Source organism: Heterodontus francisci, chromosome 20, assembly GCF_036365525.1.
Source record: "Heterodontus francisci isolate sHetFra1 chromosome 20, sHetFra1.hap1, whole genome shotgun sequence".
NCBI classification, from domain to species: Eukaryota; Metazoa; Chordata; class Chondrichthyes; order Heterodontiformes; family Heterodontidae; genus Heterodontus; species Heterodontus francisci.
Genome location: NC_090390.1, coordinates 26,940,252 through 26,960,808, shown reverse-complemented (window position 1 = coordinate 26,960,808; position 20,557 = coordinate 26,940,252). Strand labels below are relative to the sequence as shown.

The following is a 20,557-nucleotide window of genomic DNA, read 5'->3' as shown; positions in this document are numbered from 1 at the left end:
AGATTTATGAGCAAATACAAAAATATATCAGACAAACCTGCTACAATTTATCAAGTATATATTTCCAAATGTGCTGCTGTATTGTTAGCCTAATTCCATGTACACACAAGAACTACATTTCGTCTAAAACATGCAAGTTTTACTGATTCAATTAATAATGGGTTCGTGCTGTGTAAATTGTGTATATTCAAATGCAGTGGTGCAGAAAATGGCAAGCAAACTGATACCGAGCTTAAGGGCAATTAATCAAGGAGAGGTTAGAGAATGTTTATTCTGAAGAGAACGCATAGGAGAGATGTTGTTTAAGCAATCGAGATTCTGAAAGATAATTTCCAAGTTGCCAATCTCTCGAAACAGAAGGCAGGGCTCAAACTTGGAAGAGGAAAGCTAAGGGATGATTTGATTAAACTATTTCAGAGACAATGATGGTGAATATGTGGAACGGACTGATTGGAGAGGCAGATGATGTAGAAAAGTTTAATTCAGAACTGGACTGTTATTCGAGGCGGTGGGTACTTCAGAGGTATTAGGTTTTGGAGCTGACCAGATAAACAGCAGTCTTTTCCAGTCCTGTACTTTCCCATGCTCCTCTACATCCAAATTGGAAGTAAGCAGAGGCTTTAGACATTTTCAGAAGTATTTATATTCCTACATCCAGCCCAATGCAAATATTATTCAACTGCATGTATCTAGAGTACTTCATTGGCTGTAATGCACTTTGAGATATTCAGTGCTCGTGAACGGTGCTATATAAATGCAAGTCTGTTTTTCCTTCATGACATTAGATAAAACAGTATAACACTCAGATTTCAAACAACTTCCAATCCTTTATTCTTTTGACTTTTGTAAAATGATCAAAATAATATATTTGTCAACTACAATTTCAAGAAAATGATCTTATTGCATTGTGCTACTCCAATAGTTTACTTTATACATACAGAAAAGAAAATAATAGCAACCACAGACATTTTGAAGAACACCTCAAGTGATATCAAGGCCAAGATTAGTGTTTTCACAGTCAAACAGAACGGACCTTGCTGAAAATTAAGGTCTGCACCACACAGCTTACATCTATTTCATTTTACACTTGCCAAGATGGCGTGCAGCAATTATTTGATGATGAACACAAAACATGTTCTAAAGCTTTTTTTTGTTAAAATATCCTTGCATCAGGCTTCTCTTTTTTTGATTATCAATGGCCCTACATTGTCTCCAGTTTCTTCATTGTGTTTGGTGTGGGAACCATCACACATTGGGAACTGAAATACAAAAGAAAAAAAGTTAGCTTTCTGCTTCATGCACAGGGATCTGTTTTTTTGGGTTAAATGCACAAAATAACAAAATTCTTCTTTGGTTCAATAACAGAGGGCTGATGAGGGTAGTACAGTTGATGTAGTATATATGGGCTTTCAAAAGGCGTTTGATAAAATGTGACAAAATAGACTTATTAGCTAAATTGAAGCCCATGAAGTCCATAGGTCCCTGAAGATGGCAGGACAGGTAGATAGAGTGAAGAAGGCATATGGAACACTTTCCTTTGTTGGCCGAGGTATAGAATACAAAAGCAAGAATGTAATGCTGGAGCTGTATAAAAAGCTGGTTAGGTCACAGCTGGAATATTGCGTACAGTTCTGGTCACCACATTACATAATTGCTCTGGACAGAGTACAGAGGAGATTTACAAGAATGTTGCCAGGACGTGAAAGTTGCAGCTATGAGGAAAGATTGGATTGACTAGGGTTGTTTTCCTTAGAAGAGGAGGCTGAGGGGTGACTTAAATGAGGTGTACAAAATTATGAGGGGCCTAGATAGAGAAGACAGGAAGGACCTGTTTCCCCTAATGGAGAGGTCAATTACCGGGAGCAACAGATTTAAGGTGATTGGTAGAAGGATTAGAGGGGACATGAGGAAAAACTCTTCACCCAGAGGGTGGTGGGTGTCTGGAATTCAATGCCCAGATAGATGGTGGAGGCAGAAACCCTCAACACTTTTAAAAAGGTACCTGGACATGCATCTGAAGTGCTGTAACCTGCAAGGCTATGGACCAGGTGCTGGAAGGTGGGATTAGATTGGGCGGCTAGATTTTTCAGCCTGCACAGAAACGATGGGCTGAATGGCCTCCCTCTGTGCCATAACTTTTCTATGGTTTTTGATAGTTCTATGGGATTAAAGGGGCTGTGGTTGCCTAGATAAGAAATTAGGTCAGGGACAGAAAGCTGAGTAGCGATGAACGGTTGCTTTTCAGACTAGAGGGAGTATACACTGATTTCCTCCAAGGGTCAGCGTTAGGACCATTGTTCTAATATTTATTAGACCTGCACTTCGGCATAGGCTGCATAATTTGAGAGTTTGCAGACGACAAGAAACTCAAACGCTGTAAACAGTGGAGAGGATAGTAACAGATTTCAGGAGACATCGGCTGGTGAAATGGGAAGAAACATTGCAATAAATTTCACCTGCTGAGAAGTGTGAAGTGATGCATTTCAGAGGAGGAATGGTGGGAAGAAAGCTAAATGGTACAATGTTAAAGGGAGTACAGAACAGAGAGACCATGAGTGTGATTGATTAATCACTTGCATTTATGTCACACATTTGAGAAAAATGCCCCAAGATGCTGCACAGAACCATAATCAAACAGTAAATGATGCCAAACCAAGGGAGGAGAGACTAAACACTTGAACAAAGAGGTAGATTTTAAGGTAGGGAGCTTTAATGGAGGGTAAAGAAGTGGAGAGACAGAGGGGTTTAGGACGGAATTCCAGAGCTTAGAGCCTATTATAGAGGTCTGCAACCTGTGCCTCTTTAACACTCAATTGTGGCTCCTAACCTTTTCCAGTTGGATCACATTAACATGAAAAAAGCCGACAAGAAATTAAGTCAAGAAAAATAAGAGACGTGTTTCTATTGTGGGAATAAAAAGCTAATTATGCTGTACTTTACAGTTTCAAATGATTCTAACGAAAATCATTGTGCTCTAAATAAACCTGTTGAGTGGTACAGCTACAACATGGTTACAGATAACTTTGGTTCGAGGAACAGATTTTATGATTGCGATCATCATTGTTTCTAATATAGCTGAGATGATAAATTGTTCCGAATGTGCTATTAGAAACATAGAAAAATAGGAGTAGGCCATTCTGCCCTTCGAGCCTGCTCCGCCATTCAATACGATCATGGCTGATCATCCAAACTCAGTAACCTGGTCCCACTTTCTCCCCGTATCCCTTGATCCCATTAGCCCTAAGAACTATATCGAACTCTTTCTTGAATATATTTCATGATTTGGCCTCAACTGCTTTCTGTGGTAGAGAATTCCACAGGTTCACCACTCTCTAGGCGAAGAAATCCCTCCTCATCTCAGTCCTAAATGGCTTACCCCTTATCCTTATACTGTGACCCCTGGTCCTGGACTCCCCCGCCATCGGGAACATCCTTCCTGCATCTAGTCTGTCCAGTCCTGTTAGAATTTTGTAGGTTTCTGCAAGATCCCCTCTCATTCTTCTAAACTCTAGCGAATACAAGCCTAATCGACCCAATCTCTCTTCATATGTCCGTCCTGCCATCCCAGGAATCAGTCTGGTGAACCTTCGCTGCACTCCCTCCATAGCAAGAGCATTCTTCCTCCGATTTGAAGCTCTTTATCGCAAAAATCAATAGCTGAAAAAATTGTCTTAATTCTATGCATCTTAAGTTGCAGTTTGTTTTAAAGATGACTTTACTGACAAAATTACAGTAAAAAGAGCCAAAAATGTAATAATTCAGAGTTAGGTGTATTTTGTTTTTTCTATTGATAAATGAAATACATGTATTGAATTTATTATATATGCAAATTATGCACTCTGCCAGAGACACTTGGCAATTTGCCAAGTATCTGGCTAAGAAATGCTGAAATTTTGTCTTGCGGCTCCCAATAGTTTTTATTCACGGCAATTTTTTTTAAAAAGGTTCTTCAGATAAAAAAAAGTCACTGACCTCTGGTCTAGATGGTCGAAGACACAGCTAGGGTGAAGATGCAGGGGTGCACAAGAGGCCAGAGTTGGGTGAATGCTGAGCTCTCAGACTGTTGTAGGAATGGGGATCAGCTAGCAATGATGATGGGTGGGCAAGACTTGGTGTGGGATAGGATATGGGCAGCTGAGTTTAGGTTGAGTTTGTATGTGTGGAGGCTGGCCAGGAGAGTACTGGAGTAGTTGAGTCTGGAGGTGACAGGGTATGGATGAGGGTTTCAGACTGAGGCAGGGTGGAGACAGGCGATACCACAAAGGTGGAAACAGGAAGTCTTTGTGATGGAGAAGATGTGGAATTGGATGCTCAGTTTGGGCTCAAATATGACTTCACTAACAGTCTGAGTCAACCAGAGACAATGTCCACGGAGGAAGTTAGAAATGGTGATGCGGGCATGGAGTTTGTGGCAGGTACAAAAGACAATGGGTTCAGTCTTCCCAATATTTAAATGAAGAAAATTGTGGTTCACCAGAATGTCAGATAAGCAGACTGACAACACAGAGGCAATGGAGGGGTCAAGGAAGGTGGTGGAGAAATAGGGATGGATGCCATCAGCATATATGTGGAATCCAATCCCATGACTTTCAATCATGTCATCAAGGGGCAGCATGTATATGAAGATGACAATAGGGCCAAGGATAGATCCTTGGAGGACTCTGGAGGTAATGGTGCAGGGGCAGGAAGTGAAGTAATTGTTAGGATGTGCTGGATACAATTGGACAGTTGACACTAGATCCAAGCAAGAGCCGTCTCATGGAGCTGGACAACAGAGCTGAGGTGTTGGAGCAGGACAGTTAGGTTGATGATGCCAAAGGTTGCAGAAAGATTGAGAAGGACAAAGAGGGACATTGCACCATGGCCAATCTCACAGGATATAATTTGTGACTTTGATTAGGGCTGTTTAAGTAGATTTTTGATTTGTTTTTTTTTCTTTCATAGAATACGGGTATTGCTGGCTAGGCAATCCCGAATTGCCCTCAAGAAGGTGGTGGTAAGCTGCCTTTTTGAACCACTGCAGTCCATGTGAGGTAGGTACACCAACAGTGCTGTTAGGAAGGGAGTTCCAGGATTTTGACCCAGCAACAGTGAAGGAACGGCTATATAGTTCCAAGTCAGGATGGTGTGAGGCTTGGAGGGGAACTTGCAGGTGGAGATGTTCCCATGCATCTGCTGCCCTTGTTCTTCTAGGTTGTAGAGGTCGCGGGTTTGGAAAGTGCTGTCGAAGCAGCCCTGGTGAGTTGCTGCAGCGCATCTTGTATATGGTACACACTGCTGCCACTATGCGTCGGTGGTGAAGGGAGTGAATATTGAAGGTGGTGGATGGGGTGCCAATCAAGTGGGCTGCTTTGTCCTGGATAGTGTCAAGCTTCTTGAGTATTGTTGGAGCTGTACCCATCCAGGCAAGTGGAGAGTATTCCATCACACTCCTGACTTGTACCTTGTAGATGGTGGGACAGGCACAAGATGCTTATCCCACATTTTTTTTTATTTCTTCAGCCTCTGATTTTTATATATGGTGTGGCCTACAAGACAAAGTGTCACAGGGAGGACTACTATATTACATCTAATATGACTTTGCATAGACAAGGTAAAGGTGATTTAAAATCTGCCCTCAACAATCTACTTCCATGGGCAAAATCTATTCACTGAAGAAATAAGAAGGGTATGTGAAGATCAAAATTTTATTTTAATGGGTAACTTCAATCAGCCAAATATAAACTATAAATATCGAAGAGGTTCACAGTCTAAATTGGTAATGGTATTGCAAAACTGATTCATGGCCCATGCTTCAGGGAAAGCATGAGAGGTAATGGAAATCTTGTCCTGCTAATGACAAGTAATCCAGAAGACCTGCAGGAAATGGAAGTCACAGCACCCAAGAGGTATAACAACCATTGAATGATCCAATTCTAAATGGTCTGGGATGTAGAAACACCAAAGACCAGGAAGCAGCTAACTTCAAAGAAATGAAACAAAAGCTTTATCTAATTGTTTTGAGGATGGTCATTCTGCAACACTTCAATAGGAGACAACCGCAAAACCTTTAAAGGCATAGTGCTCAGCATGTGGAATAAATAACTGGGCAAGCATGACCATAAAGGGATTAACAAATTAATCATAAGTAAAAATCAGGAGCAGAAACAAACCGCAGGGAGACAGATGACTGGCATCAATGGGGTGAATACATGCACAAACAGGTTAACGATGGTCGGAAGTATAAAACTTGGAAAAAAAGACGTAACTGGTAGAAAAAAAAGCAAGAAATTCTTTCGACAGAACAGAATAATTTTACAGTGGGAGAGCAGTCAGAGAAAAGGTGAGAACCATAAAATACACAAAGAGCTGTAACAAAGAGCACCAGATAGTCAGCATACTAAATAATTACTTCCTCCATAAGTAATATGCCCTCCCAAACAGGCATAACATTGGCAAAATTAACCGAAAAGGAACAAAACAAAAATTCTCCAGAGAGTTATGTTTATCTGAAGATGATCAAGAGACAGGGAATGAACCTTGAGACACTGAATTATGGGAAAGTCACTGGAGACTGGGAAGGTACCAGATCAGAAGGAGGTTTCAAAAGCCCAAATTTCCAATTTTCCTCACACCTCTGACACCACAGATCAGCCTTATTGGCTCTTCTGTGAACTGACTCAGTGTCTCTATTTTTCAAAAATATACTTTATTCATAAAAATTTGTAAAAAAAATTACAAAACAGTTCAGCTTAAATTTGACATTTCAGAAAGCACAATAGTGATCAGATTCCTTTGATACAGAACATGAGTTGCTTCACAACTCTTGCCATTCCATTTTATATGCAACGTACATTTGCACTACACAGCAAAAACATTTTTGGTGCATACAGCCAGAGGGGTTTTACATGGGTTCCAGCCCCTCGGTTCACTATGGCGAGAGGGTCTTAAACAGTGGCCTTTCCCCATTGAGGCTTTGCGGCAGCTGACCCAATCTTTACTGCATCCTTCAGCAGGTAGTCCTGGACCTTGGAATGTGCCAGTCTGTAGCACTCGGTCGTGGACAACTCTTTGCACTGGAAGACCAGCAGGTTTTAGGCAGACCAAAGAGCATCTTTCACTGAGTTGATGGTCCTCCAGCAATAGTTGATGTTTATCTCGGTGTGCGTCCCTGGGAACAGTCCATACAGCACCGACTCCTATGTTACAGAGCTGCTCTGGATGAATCTCGACAAAAACCACTGCATCTCCTTCCACACCTGCATTACAAAGGCACATTCCAGAAGGAAGTGGATGACGGTCTCTTCCCCACCACAGCCACCTCGAGGGCAGCGTGCGGAGGCAGTGAGACTCAGGGCATACAGGAAGGATCTGACAGAGAGGGCCCTTCTCACCATTAGCCAAACTACCTACATCTTGCCGCTTGTTTGAAAGTTCTGATAAGGCATTCTGCCAAATGACTGACTGCGTGCTTTCGGGGAACCATCTGACAGGATCCACCATCTCCTTTTCCCGCAGGGCCTTGAGGACATTCTGTGCAGACCACTGCCTGATGAAGTTAGAACCATAGAAAGGTTACGGCACAGAAGGAGGCTATTCAGCCCATCGTGTCTGCACCGACTGAAAAAAATAGCTGCCCAATCTAGTCCCACCTTCCAGCACCTGGTCTAGAGCCTTGCAGATTACAGCGCTTCAGGTGCAAGTCCAGGTACCTTTTAAAAGAGTTGAGGGTTTCTGCCTCCACCACTTGTGGTCAAAGGTGTTTTTCTGCACAAACTTTTCCACGAAGGATAGGTGGTACAGCATGGTGCAACCGAATAGAGCGTTCCATGGCAATGGGCCAGACCCATCCTTCGCAACACCGGGGACAAAAAGAACCTCAGCACATAGTGATACTTGATGTTCGTGTACTGGGGTTCTATGCACAGCTTGATGCAGCCACACACAGAAGTGGCCATCAGGGCGATGTTGGGTATGTTTTTTCCCCCTTTATCCAGAGGTTTGAACATCGTGTCCCCTGGACACGGTCCATTTTGGATCTCTAGATAAAGTGGAAAATGGCTCAGGTGACTGCCTTGGCGCAGGAGCGGGGTTTGGGCCAGAACTGCGCCACGTACAGCAACGTGAGCGCCTCACATCATATAACCAGGCTCTTAGTCGCAATGGAGAGAAAACGCTGCTCCCACATGCTCAGTTTATGGTGTACCGTGGCTACTCGCTCCTTCCAGATATTGTCACACACCCAGGCCCTTCCGAGCCATGTCCCCAGCACTTTCAGGTAGTCTGATCAGCCGGTGAAGGGGACAAAGGATCAGTCAACCCAGTTCCCAAAGAACATGGCTTCGCTCTTGCCGTGATTTAATTTGGCTCCCAAGGCCATTTTGAACTGGTCGCAGATGCTCATCAGCCAGCGAACGGAGAGCAAATCCAAGCAAAAGACGGTGACGACGTCCACATACAGGGAGGCTTGAACCAGAGTACCTCCGCTGCCTGGGATTGTCACCCCTCTTATGCCCGCATCCTTCCTAATGGACTCAGCAAAAGGTTCGATACAGCAAACAAACAAGACAGGGGAGAGAGGACAGCCCTGCCTGACTCCAGATTTGATCAGGAAACTTTCTGGTTCCTACCCATTGATTGGGACTGCGCTACTGATGTTTGTGTAGAGCAGTTGGATCCAATTACAGATTCCCTCCCCAAACCCCATTTTGGAGAGCAGGTCCATCATGAATGCGTGTGATATCCTGTCAAAAGCCTTCCCCCGGTCCAAGCTGATGAGGCAGGTGTCCACCTCCCTGTCCCCTACATAGGCGATCGTATCCCTGAGTAGCGCGAGGCTATCAGAGATCTTCCTGCCGGGTACAGTACAGGTCTGGTCAGGGTGAATCACCAACTCCAGAGCAGACTTGACCTGACTGGTGATGACTTTGGACAGAATCTTGTAGTCAACATTAAGCGAGATGGGCCGCCAATTTCTGATTTCTGCCCTCTCCCCTTTCCGCTTGTAGATGAGGGTGATGATGCCTTTCCTCATGGATTCTGACATGCTGCCAGCCAGAAGCATACTCTCGTATACTTCCAGCAGGTCTGGGCCGATCCAGTTCCAGAGTCGAATACAACTCAATCGGTAAGCCGTTGCTTCCGGGAGTTTTATCAGTCTCGAAGGATCTGACTGCCTTTGTCAGCTGTTCCAGAGTTAGCAGTTTGTCCAAACTCTCCCACATGCTGTCACCTAACACCTCCGTGATAGATGACAGGAAGTACTGGAAGGTCATGCTGTCCGTGGGTTTCATGTCGTAAAGCCTGGTGTAAAACGATTTGCTGTTCCTTAGTAGTTAGACTGCGATGACGTCACCGAGCCATCCTCTTCCTTCAGGCTGCTGATCACAGAACTCTGTGTTTACCTTTTGGAAGAAGAAACGCGAGCACATCTCATCCTGTTGAAAGGAGCGGACTCTGGACTGGAAGATGATCTTGGAGGCCTCCGTGGGAAAGAGCAAGGCCTGCTGGCTCTTCACCTCTTGGAGATCCTCGACTTCGACCCCAATCGACTGCAGCCGGAGCAGATTCTGCATTCTTTTCTGGAGTCGGGACATTTCCCTGTCTCTCTCTCACCTTCTGAACACCTTTAAAGATAAAGAACCTCTTGATGTTCGCTTCCCACCAGTGCACCGGAGGCTCAAAGAGGGGTTTCACGGTTATGTAACCTTTGCAATCCCTTTTGAGTTCCTCAATGTTCTCTGGCATCAGAAGTGTTACATTTAGCTTTCATGTCCCCCTGTCAACCCACTGGTTGTCCTGTAGGTGAGAGTCAGCCAGTAGGAGGCAGTGGTCAGAGAACAACACCAGCTTGATGTCAGTGAATCTGACCATGAAAGCACGGGACACAAACAGGAAATCAATCCTGGAACAGGCAGACCCATCCAGTCTTGACCAGGTGTATCTACGCTGCGCTCCGTCTGCAGGGTTGCTGAAGACGTCATGCAGCTTGGCATTTTTTACTGTTTCCATTAGAAATCTGGACGTGGCATCCAGTTTGCTGTCGTCACTGCCTGATCGTCCAGCTGCATCAATGATGTAGCTGAAGCCACCGCCAAGAATGACCGGCCTGGATGTTGCCATAGCAATGGAAGCTGCTGGAGGACGGTCAGCCGCTCGCTGTATTGGACCGGGGCATACATGATGATTAACTGGAGCAGAGCATTGCTGTACATTACATCTGCTACGAGCAGGCGACCGCCCACCACCTCCTTAACTTGGAAATGAAGTTGCCTCCCCGCAGAATACCCAGGCCAGAGGAACGGGAATCATTTGCCCCTGACCAGATCGATGGCCCGTGGGACCAGCATCATGACTATTGCCTGTAAGTGCCGAGGTGCGGTATGGTATCCCACACTCCTGCAGAAACAGTAGGTCAGCTTTGACCTTGGCAAGGTAGTGGATTTAACGTTAAGCACATTAATAGAAGCAATCTTCATACCCATTTAAAGCTGGATATTGCTTACCACTCCAGGTGTCCTTACTAGTCCCAGTTCTTGGGTATTTTCCTGCACAAGCTGTTGCACATGCGTTGGGCTCAGAAAACCCTCGTCACTCACGAGGTTGGGATCTTGTAGGCAGTAAGGTTTGGACTGTCCTCTGCTGGTGGTGTCATTCCCCTCTGTTCCTCCTCGAGGACGTTTCTGCTCCTGGTTTCCCAGAGCTGGAGTGCACCGGACGCTTCGCTGCTCTTGGTCTCCCGGAGCTGGAATGCACTGGGCATCTTGCTGGGTTCAGCGCTTTGGGGTTGGGACGCGTTGGGCCCATCGCTGCTTCCAGTGCCACGGAGCTGGGGGGGGTTTCTCTTCCAGCTCCTTTGCGTTCTGCCACTTCTTTTGCATGTGTCGTCTTTCTGGCCCTTCCTCGTCCGATGAGGAGCAGCTGTCGTAGTGTGTCTCAGATGGTAGCCTCCTCTTGCCACTGGTTTGGGTGGTGACCTGTTCCTTTTTTTGGGGCTTCTTCCTTGTGCTTTTCCTTTTGACCACTTGCCACTCATCCAATTGTCCCTGTGCTGCCTCCTCCTCCATGGATTCTGTATGTTGAGCAGGAGTTTCCAGGCACGGGATAGGTGTTGGGTCACTGTTTGCAGCTGCCTCCCTTTTCCTCTCCTTCTCAGACGGACTTTCCTCACTGCGGGGAGGGTTGCTAGTCTCCTTTGCAGCGTGAGGCACATTCACCATTCCTTCCCCCAGCCTTTCCTGTGACCTTGCCGCCTGTGCGTAACTGAGGCAGCGTTTGGGGCAGGTTTTCAAGAGGTGGCCTGCCCCACCACACAGGTTGCAGCACTTACTCTGCTTGCAGTCCTTTGCATGATGGCCTTCCTGCTTGCAGTTCTTGCAGACGACTGTGCTGCAGTTGGCCGCCAAACTCTGGGCTGCCCCGCATAGACCAAGAAGCCTGGACTTCCCCCGATAGTGAAGCTAGAGGGAGGATGGATAATGGCTCCATTGGTATCGACCTTCAAGGTGACCTTGACCTGCCGCTTGCTGGTCCAAATCCCAAACAGCTCCTTGACCTCGGTGCTGCTGCTGGCCACCTCAACGTACCTGGTGAGGAAGGCAACAACATAGACAACAGGGACATGGGGGTTGTAGAGGTGAATTGTCACCACCCGGTTGCGTTGGGATGGCAACATGAAGAACGGCTCCGCCGTGAGGATAGACAGCGGTGCCTGGTTTTCTCTCTCCTTGAACACCTTCAGGAACTTGATGCATCCCGCCACATTCTCGAAATATCCACTGCTGGGGAAGTCCTGCAGGCAGCTAGGAATCCACAGCATTTGATCAGGATTTTCTTAATGATGAAGGCGCGGTCGATGGGTGTACCTCCTTTGCTATCTTTCACTGCCACCCTAATGGTGTTACGCACTCCCTGGCCTGGAGCTCTAGAATTGGTTACAGCCATTTTTCTCAAAACTTACCTGAAACAAGATCAAAGGCCACTGATCATGGTCGCTCCACTGCCAGGTAAGTATCTCTTAAATTTTTTCCTCAAAAATATACTTTATTCATAAAATCTGTAAGAAAATACATTACAAAACAGTTCAAAACAGCACCAAGTTGACATTCCAGAAAGTGCAAAGGAAATCAGTTTTCTTCAGTACAGGAGTGAGTTGCCTCACAACCCTTCCATTCCATTTTACATAGAATGTACATTTTACAGCAAACCCATATTTGGTGTATACAGCCCGAGGGGTTTTCCATGGGTCCAGCCCCTCGGTTCACTATGGCGGGAGGACCTTACACAGTGGTCTTTCCCCAATGAGTCTTTGCGGTGGCTGCCCCAAACTTTAGTGCGTCCCTCAGCACGTAATCCTGGACCTTGGAATGTGCCAGTCTGCAACACTCAGTCGTGGACAACTCTTTGCACTGGAAGACCAACAAGTTTCGGGCAAACCAAAGAGCATCTCTGATGGTCCTCCAGCAGCAGTTAATGTTTATCTCGGTGCGCATCCCTGGGAACAGCCCGTAGAGCAAAGACTCCTGTCTTACGGAGCTGCTTGGGATGAACTTCTACAAAAACCACTGCAACTCTTTCCACACCTGCTTTGCAAAGGCACATTCCAGAAGGAGGAGGCAACAGTCTCTTCCACACCACAGCCACCTCGACGGCAGCATGCAGAGGCGGATCAAGACTTGATCCAATTAGAGCACTACACAGGCTCAGCATTCTGTTGCTACACAGTGATTGTTGAACATTTTAATGTCAATCCTACTATGACCCCTTAGATCTCTTTCACCTTCATGGCACTATTCATGCAGTTTGTGCCATCCATTTTGTTCCTTCCTATGTGCAATGCTTTCCTGTTGTCTATAAAACATCAACAACTTGAGTTCAGGAGCTCAATGTGAAGTGACCAAATTTGCAAATAACAATAAACGAGCGAGGACAATTTATTCTGAGCAGCCAGCAATTTGCCATTGTTATTCCTAGTTTTACACTGAGGAGACGGTGCAACCGGTTCAGTGACAAAGATTCACTTTCTATGTTGATTATCTATATTCTATTCCCATTACAATTACATGGTTATCAAGAGGATAAAGGCAACTCCAACTCATTTGGAGCAAGCACTCACTTATGAGACTAGTCTCTGGCACTGAAACCAAGGAAACTATCAGTGGTAAAAAGACAAAGAACATAACTTTGGGGCCCTGCTTCCTTCCCAATGCTCATGGTCGTGTGCCTTTCTTCCGTCCCAGTACTGTGTCTGGCTTATTTCCTTCGATTTGCAGTCATTAGCTAAGCACCTTTTGCATTGTGCAGTTCAAAGGAGGGACGGTCTAGAGGTTTAGTGGTCCTCCAGGGTTGATGTCTGGTCAAAGATTTGCCAATGTTTGGTCCATTGGCGAAGAAGGGTGTTCAATCTTTTCTTCAGTAGCAAGATTGTGACTTTCAGAGGGGTAGTGAGAAAAGCAACTGAGATAGAACAGCATGTGGCTACTGCTGCCAGGACATCCTTATCAAAATGAAGACTACTGCCCCGCTCACTGTGCCCTTAAAATCAACAGTAGCCGGTTTAGTACAGAAAAAAAAAAGTTTCCTGTCGTTTGTTCATCAGCCTTTACAAATGACAACAATTTCTTTGGAAATACTTATTGTAAAATTACCCTTTTACCATTATTGATGCAAAAGTCCGACTTTTCGTCAAAAAGTTAAAAAACAAGAAGTTAGAAAACAAAATATACACAGACTGAAATAGGAACATAAGAATGTACAGGTCTGACAAAATCCACTCTGGACCATTTGGCCAGTCCCAGTATCCAGGAAATATATCCCAAGATATTTCTCATACTTATTAACATTTTCTCATATTAATCCAAATAATCTTTCTTCTACCTCTTCTACACATTCACCACCAGTAGCACAAAGTGAACTCAATCTAAACTCTCAGTTCACTGTTCCAAGTTTGAGGCAGTGACTCTGTACATTTCGATGTTTCCATGACATGTAATGAGGTAATCAAATTGGCATTCTTACCTGTTTAGATCGCCAACATCTACAATACACAGCTTTATCTCCCAGGTCTTCAATATCGAATGCATGCACTACTTTAGGGGTATCCTTCTGGATGTCTAGGTTAACCAATGACTTATGGCAGTTGTCTCTGGAGTATAAAGTTCTGTAGGCTAGGTAACCAACAGCAGCTGCTCCAATAGTCAGTGAAATTGCTGCAACCCATTCTGTTCGAGGGAAGCACACAGGCACAAAAATGTTTGGATGAAACAAAAGACATGAAATTTGCTAAATTATACATCACAGTGATCCTGGTTATTTATCTTTAAATGCAATGGGAGGCAGCAGTAAGTGGAAAAATACACAGCCAGTGGCAGTGGACTGAGTAACCAAGAATATCTCAGCACTGAACGGGGTATAAAATCCAATTCACAGGTGGTAAACAGGTGATGATGTGCATTAATTTAAACTAATGCTTACATTAAAGAGAGGCTACGTAATGTGTACACTGTATTGTAGCAAATTTATAACATGAGCACAGAAGTATCAGAAAATTACTTGTCTTAATAATGAATCAAAGCCCAACACAACAAATAATTGTTCTCTTGCAAAGACATACTCTCGTCTTACAAGAAACATATCAAGGTTGCAATTAAAATTTCACAGTTTAACTAACTGTATTGTAGGTAATTAAAAGATAAACCTTGGGATTCCCTCGTGAATAAACTGGAAGCACCTCTCGTACACTAAATAAACACTGAAGGTACTGCCCAATATGATCAGTGTGTTGAGACAGCTTCTGTAGATTAGTGATAAAGATTTTTTTTCAACGTAAAAGTTAAGAACAAAATAAAGGCTCCGCAATGCCAGATTCTGAGAGCTAGGGTGGCTTTTCTTTAAAAGGCATTAAAGGCACCTTGGAATTAGGCACAGCAGCTTAAGCTATCCCAACTCGGTCTACTGAAAGCGTGAAAGATTGTGAAAAATTATTATTGAATGCTGCAATCCAATGCAGAATTAGTACAGACCCCTACCATCCAGCCCACACAAAGTAGTGTGTGCACACAAACAACTGTACAAAGATCAAGATTTTGTGGTAGTAATGATGGAGAAATTGTCTGTGTGTCCTATTGTTACTCTACAGCATTACGCCACTGAAAATTGCAGCAACTTGAGAGTTCGCACATGCGCAAAAATCCAGAAGTTGCTATCATGATTCTATGCTCCTCCAGAGGGAGTGCTATTGAGGTTCCCCTCCCCCCACCCGAGTGCAATTCCTAAGCAAATCAGTAAATTCACAAAAACTTCAACTATCACATGTTAGTCTCGCTGTAAAAACCCTATAGAAAGTTACACTGTGTAAAATGAGGTGTAATTGGATTTTTAAGACGCTTACTACTTCAAAATTACTGTTAAACACCCTGACTGGCCCTGAAAAGCTAATTTCATAGTTGCAGAATGTCAAATTTATCCATGAAGAAAATTTTTTCACATGTTTAAAATAATTTTTCAAAAGCTTATTGATATTAATATTTTAGTTTCTATCTAAATCCAATTATTTATTTCACTATCTGAAATTTTTAATTAAAAGTGAAGAATAATCGGTGCTTTTTTAACTTCCTGATTTGCAGTCTGTGAGAATACTTCAATGTGATTGGCTGATTACTCTGATTGCTTACATCACTGCTGCTACACACCTGCAAATCTCCTGGACTCGATGCCAGATTTAAACTTGCACCAAGAAAGGTGAAATCTACACCAGAGATCGCTAGATCGTTGTGGGCAGTTTTCTTAAGAGGCCAGCGGTAAGTGCCGTTGCTTTGCCGCTGACTGCAAAAATCTAACCCACTCTATTTAAAAGCCCACACTGAGAAATGCTATTGTAGCTTCTGAATCTGTTCATAACCAACAAAAGGAGCTATCAGCCTCAAACATTTCACTAATAAATTACTGGCAGTCACAGTATCTAGATCAAATCAGGTAGGGTTTCCCTGAAGGACATAAATTGAGTTTTTAAATGACAATTTGGCAGCTTTCATGGTCATTTTTCTGGTGTTACTACAAATTACCAGTTTCATAACTTACCATGGAAGAATTTAAATGTAAACCTTCCGGACTACAAGTCCAGTATCATAATGACTTAGTTCTAGTTTGACTTAGCTGGTTGCCATAAAACGTAGAAACAGGAGTAGGGCAGTTTGCCCCTTGAGCCTGTTCCACCTTTATTAGACCATAGTTGATCTGGACCTCCACTCCATTTATCCACCTTTATTCCTTATCCCTTGATACTTTTACCACAAAATATCTGTCGACTTCAAACTTGAAAATTTCACTGGTCCCAGCATCCAAATGTTTTTGGGGAGAGTGTGTTCCAGACTTTGTGTAGAAGTGCTTCATGATTTCACTCCTGAATGGCCTAGCTCTAATTTTAACATTGTGCCCCTTGTTCTGGATTACCCCAGCAGAGGCAGTTGATTCTACTACCCTATCAAAATCATTTCATCATTTTAAATAACTTAAAACAATTACCCATCAACTTTCTACACTCAAGGGAAAATGAGTGTGTTTTATGCAATATGTCCGCATAACCTAACACCTTTGAGCTCCAGTATCACTTTGGTGAATCTGTGCTGTATCCCCAAGATCAATACATCATTCCTCAGGTGCAGTGCCCAAAACTGACGTAGTACTCTGGATGGAATCTGACTAAAGCTCTGCACAACTGAAGCATAACTTCCTCTCCTTTATGTTCCAACACCTTGAGATAAAGGCCAAAATTCCATCTACCTTTTTGATTACTTCCTCTAAATATTAGTCAGGACAGCAAGAATGCCGCTGATCTTCAAAAGGTGCCATGGATCTTTTTTTTCATGGCCACCCAAGAGGCCAGACAGTCCCACAACTTAACATCGCATTCAAAAGATAGCACCTCCAATAGTGCAGTCCCTCCATATGTACTGAAATGTCAGTCTACATTTGTGGGCTTGAACTCTCAATCTTCTGAATCAGAGACAAGAATTTTCCCACTGAACCAAGGTTGACACATAAACCAGACAAAACCTTAGTGCGTTAATTCAGTTAATAATTAAACAAGATGAAATACAAATATAATTAGTAATTGGGGATTCCTAAAAACTGAATAGTCATTGAAAATTGATGTTATAGCATTTTTATATAAAACATGTTTATTAGAATAGAATTTATTAGAATTAGAATATCATTTATTAACAAGAGTCGATTTGAAGTACAGACATCTTATTGAGAGTGTGAATACTGATTGCAGTTATTTTTGCAGGTCTTAATAATTTACAACATGATGTAAAACTGTAAAAATTGGCAAATGTTTAAACTAAAGGGACAAACCCAAAAGAATAACCTTGCTATTTTTTAAAATGGTGCTGATGGTTCATTTACTCTGGTACATGTAGTGGTGTTCAGAAACCACTTGAGCTTTGGAAGCAAAGGCAAACAGGAAGTTACGGGCAGTCAGGTATAGAACCAGAGCAAAGCCCAGGATGGTATGTGGAGCAGTCAGCTGTGGCCCCAGTGAAAGAAAGTCTGACAGGCTATGCTACTCTGTAACTTGTGCATAATGATATACCGATATAGTTGGAAATTCAACAGTGAGTTTACTAATGCATTGCCAATACAGCATTACTGTAAGTGCATTGCACCTGTGACTTGCACTCGCTTACAGCAACTAAGCCTTTGTATTCCCAGGTGAGTGTTCACCTACATATTGCTGACAATATTTAATACGTTAAAGAGAGAGCACTTTCATGTGGCACCTGACATTATGTACAACCCATTAGTATATCTCAATATTTACCAAGTCTATTATTCCAGACCATCACTGTCAACTGCAGAATGGAGTAATTCACAAGTGAATTAAAAGGCTTCCACAATCCGTGGTTAGCCACAAGATTAATACATAGGTAGACACAGTATCCACTGTACAACTAATCTGGATTGTGTATTGCCAATGTAGTGAGATTTAAAGATAAATTATCAGAAAACAGAAGGAAAAGAAAGCTTGTAAACAATCCTATCACACCATCCAAATCCTTTATTGCACGTTAATGGGTGCAAGGACTGCACTGTGGTCGTTACTGCATACTCCCACTCAATAAGACAAGCAGCATTTAATAATAAACTCGATTTTTAACACAGCTATCTGATCGTTAAAAGAAAATAGTCCAGAGATAGATGAATTTGGGGGGGGGGGGGGGGAGACAAGGGGGGGGGGGGAAATAACAACTGTGACCTTTGACCTGAAGTTAGGCGTCACGACACAATGTCAGCAGTAGAGTAACCATTAATAAACCACTCCGTGCACATTGGTAACTGATTCTAGTCATTTGCTGCAGATTGAATTCTTTAGACAATGTGGATTCTGTTTGCTGACTAGGAGGGTGGCAGCATTGGGAAAGCGGCGTTGACCTTCCTCTTGACATTCGTGCAGCGGGTGGAGGATTGGCAGGTTGCATGCTGCGCCAGCCCATTCCTGCCCGAAGCATGAAGCAGGAGTTTTGCCTGAAGCAGAGAGAGCGGGGGTTCAGGGCTGCTCTGCACAATGCACCGAGAACAGGCCATGCAAACAGACCTGAAACGGTAACTCTGTTTCTCTTTCCGCAGATGCTGCCAGACCTGCTGAGTATTTACTGCACTTTCTGGTTTTTTTCCCTGCAAACACTTCATCTGCCTGCAAATAATAGAATAGGGGTGCTATCTATCGCTAACCTTTCACCGCCGAACTGCTCCCCATCCCTCTGGCTGATTCGATCCGATGCTCCTTAACTCCAGGACTCAGTGACAAAGAGCGCTCCGGCCCCACGTGACACGATCAAAGGCCGGCCGGCAGCTGACGTCAAGGAGAGGACGAACCAGCCTGTACTGCGCAAACTCCAATCCGGCGGCTAACGTCAAGGAGAGGACGAACCAGCCTGTACTGCGCAAACTCTAGGCTAGCGCATGACGTCAAGGGGGGGACGAGCCAGCCTGTACTGCGCAAACTTCAGACTGGCGCATGACGTCAAGGAGAGACGAACCAACCAGCACTCCGCAAACGCCAAGGTAGTGCATGACGTCACCAGGAAGCGAGCCAGCCAACACTGCGCAAACGCCAGACTGGTGTATGACGTCAGAGGCAGGGCTCCTGCTCCCGCCCCCACCTCGGTTGTGTTTCTGAATCAGGTTTGGCAGCTGTCCTTGGGGCTGTGGCAGGGCTAAAGCATGGGGTCGGGGTGACAATGAGTTGCCACAGTCTGAAGAGCTCTAGAATACCACAATCTAACTAATTATGCAATTATATGAGAAAAATTAAAACTCAGTCAAAAATTATAAATGAATGGCCTACTCCTAATTCGTATGTACGTATGAAAACAGAAAATGCGACACTCAGCATGGCTGGAAGAAAGAGACACAGAGTTAACATTTCAGGTCGATGACCCTTCAGAAGTTACAATAAAATCGATTCAGAAATTAACATTATTTTGAGCATTTATTCAAGGCCTCAAGCATGACGGCAGGGCTGGGGGGCCCATTACATTTACAAAGTGATTACTGACAACACAGCCGGCAGCTTACATCATCCGACTGCGCCAATCTGTGCCTATGCTCTACCCTCTGCACATGCGCCATGTTCTGCAGTGCCAGGACTGGTTGGCGCATGCGCAGATGTCGTCATCGCATAACGCGGGCAGATGGGGTTGGCACATGCACAGATGACATCATTGCGTAATGCGGGCAGATGGTGGGGGGATCCGGGCCGTAGAGAGCAGGGGTGCGGTGAGAGTGGGTCTGGGGAGGGAGGAGAGGGGGTCTGGGGAGTGGGGAGAGATCAGGGGTGGGGGGAGAGGGGGTCTGGGGAGTGGGGAGAGATCAGGGGTGGGGGGAGATAGGGTCTGGGGAGCGGGTAGAGAGCGGGTCTGGGGAGAGCGTAGCCGAAGACCTTGCTGGTGGCGGGTGCGCTCTCCTCCTTCCGCCCTGCCGCCCCCCTGCTCGCTCACCCCCCACCCACTCCCTCACCCCCCTGCCCGCTCGCTCACCGCCCACTTACCAAACCCCCGACCGCTGGCTCACCCACCCGCCCACTCCCCTCACCGGCCCGCCCGCTCGCTCCCTCCCCTCCAACCATTGTGTGCTGCCATGTGTTTAGGTTGGTTAAGAAGGCATATGGAATCCTTTCCTTTATTAGCTGAAGTATAGAATATAAGAGCAGGGAAGTTATGCTGGAACTGTATAACCCATTGGTTCGGCCACAACTTGAGTACTGTGTGCAGTTCTGGTGACCTCATTACAGAAAGGATGTAATTGCACTAGAGAGTGTACAGAGGAGATTTACGAGGATGTTGCCAAGACTGGAAAAATGCAGCTATGAGGAAAGATTAGATAGGCTGGGGTCATTCTCCTTGGAACAGAGAAGGCTGGGGGGAGATCTGCTTGAAATGTATAATATTTTGAGGGGCCTGAATAGAGTGGAGGTGAAGGGCCTATTCACCTCAGCAGAGAAGTCAGTGATGAGGGGGCATAGATTTAAAGTGATTGGTAGAAAAATTAGAGGGGTGATGAGGAAAAGGGTGGTGGA

The 20,557-nt window shown here is 44.6% G+C and overlaps 1 protein-coding gene across 1 annotated transcript; it reads right to left on the bottom strand.

The window, feature by feature from the left end:
- Nucleotides 1-807: 807 nt before the first annotated feature.
- On the bottom strand, nt 808-18,833 carry cisd1 (CDGSH iron sulfur domain 1). The gene is made up of 3 exons (XM_068052488.1): nt 18,712-18,833; nt 13,996-14,198; nt 808-1,259 (listed from the first exon to the last, which is right to left on the bottom strand). The coding sequence occupies exons 1-3, from the start codon at nt 18,734-18,736 to the stop codon at nt 1,170-1,172; spliced, it is 318 nt and encodes a 105-aa protein (XP_067908589.1). The 5' UTR covers nt 18,737-18,833; the 3' UTR covers nt 808-1,169.
- Nucleotides 18,834-20,557: the final 1,724 nt, after the last annotated feature.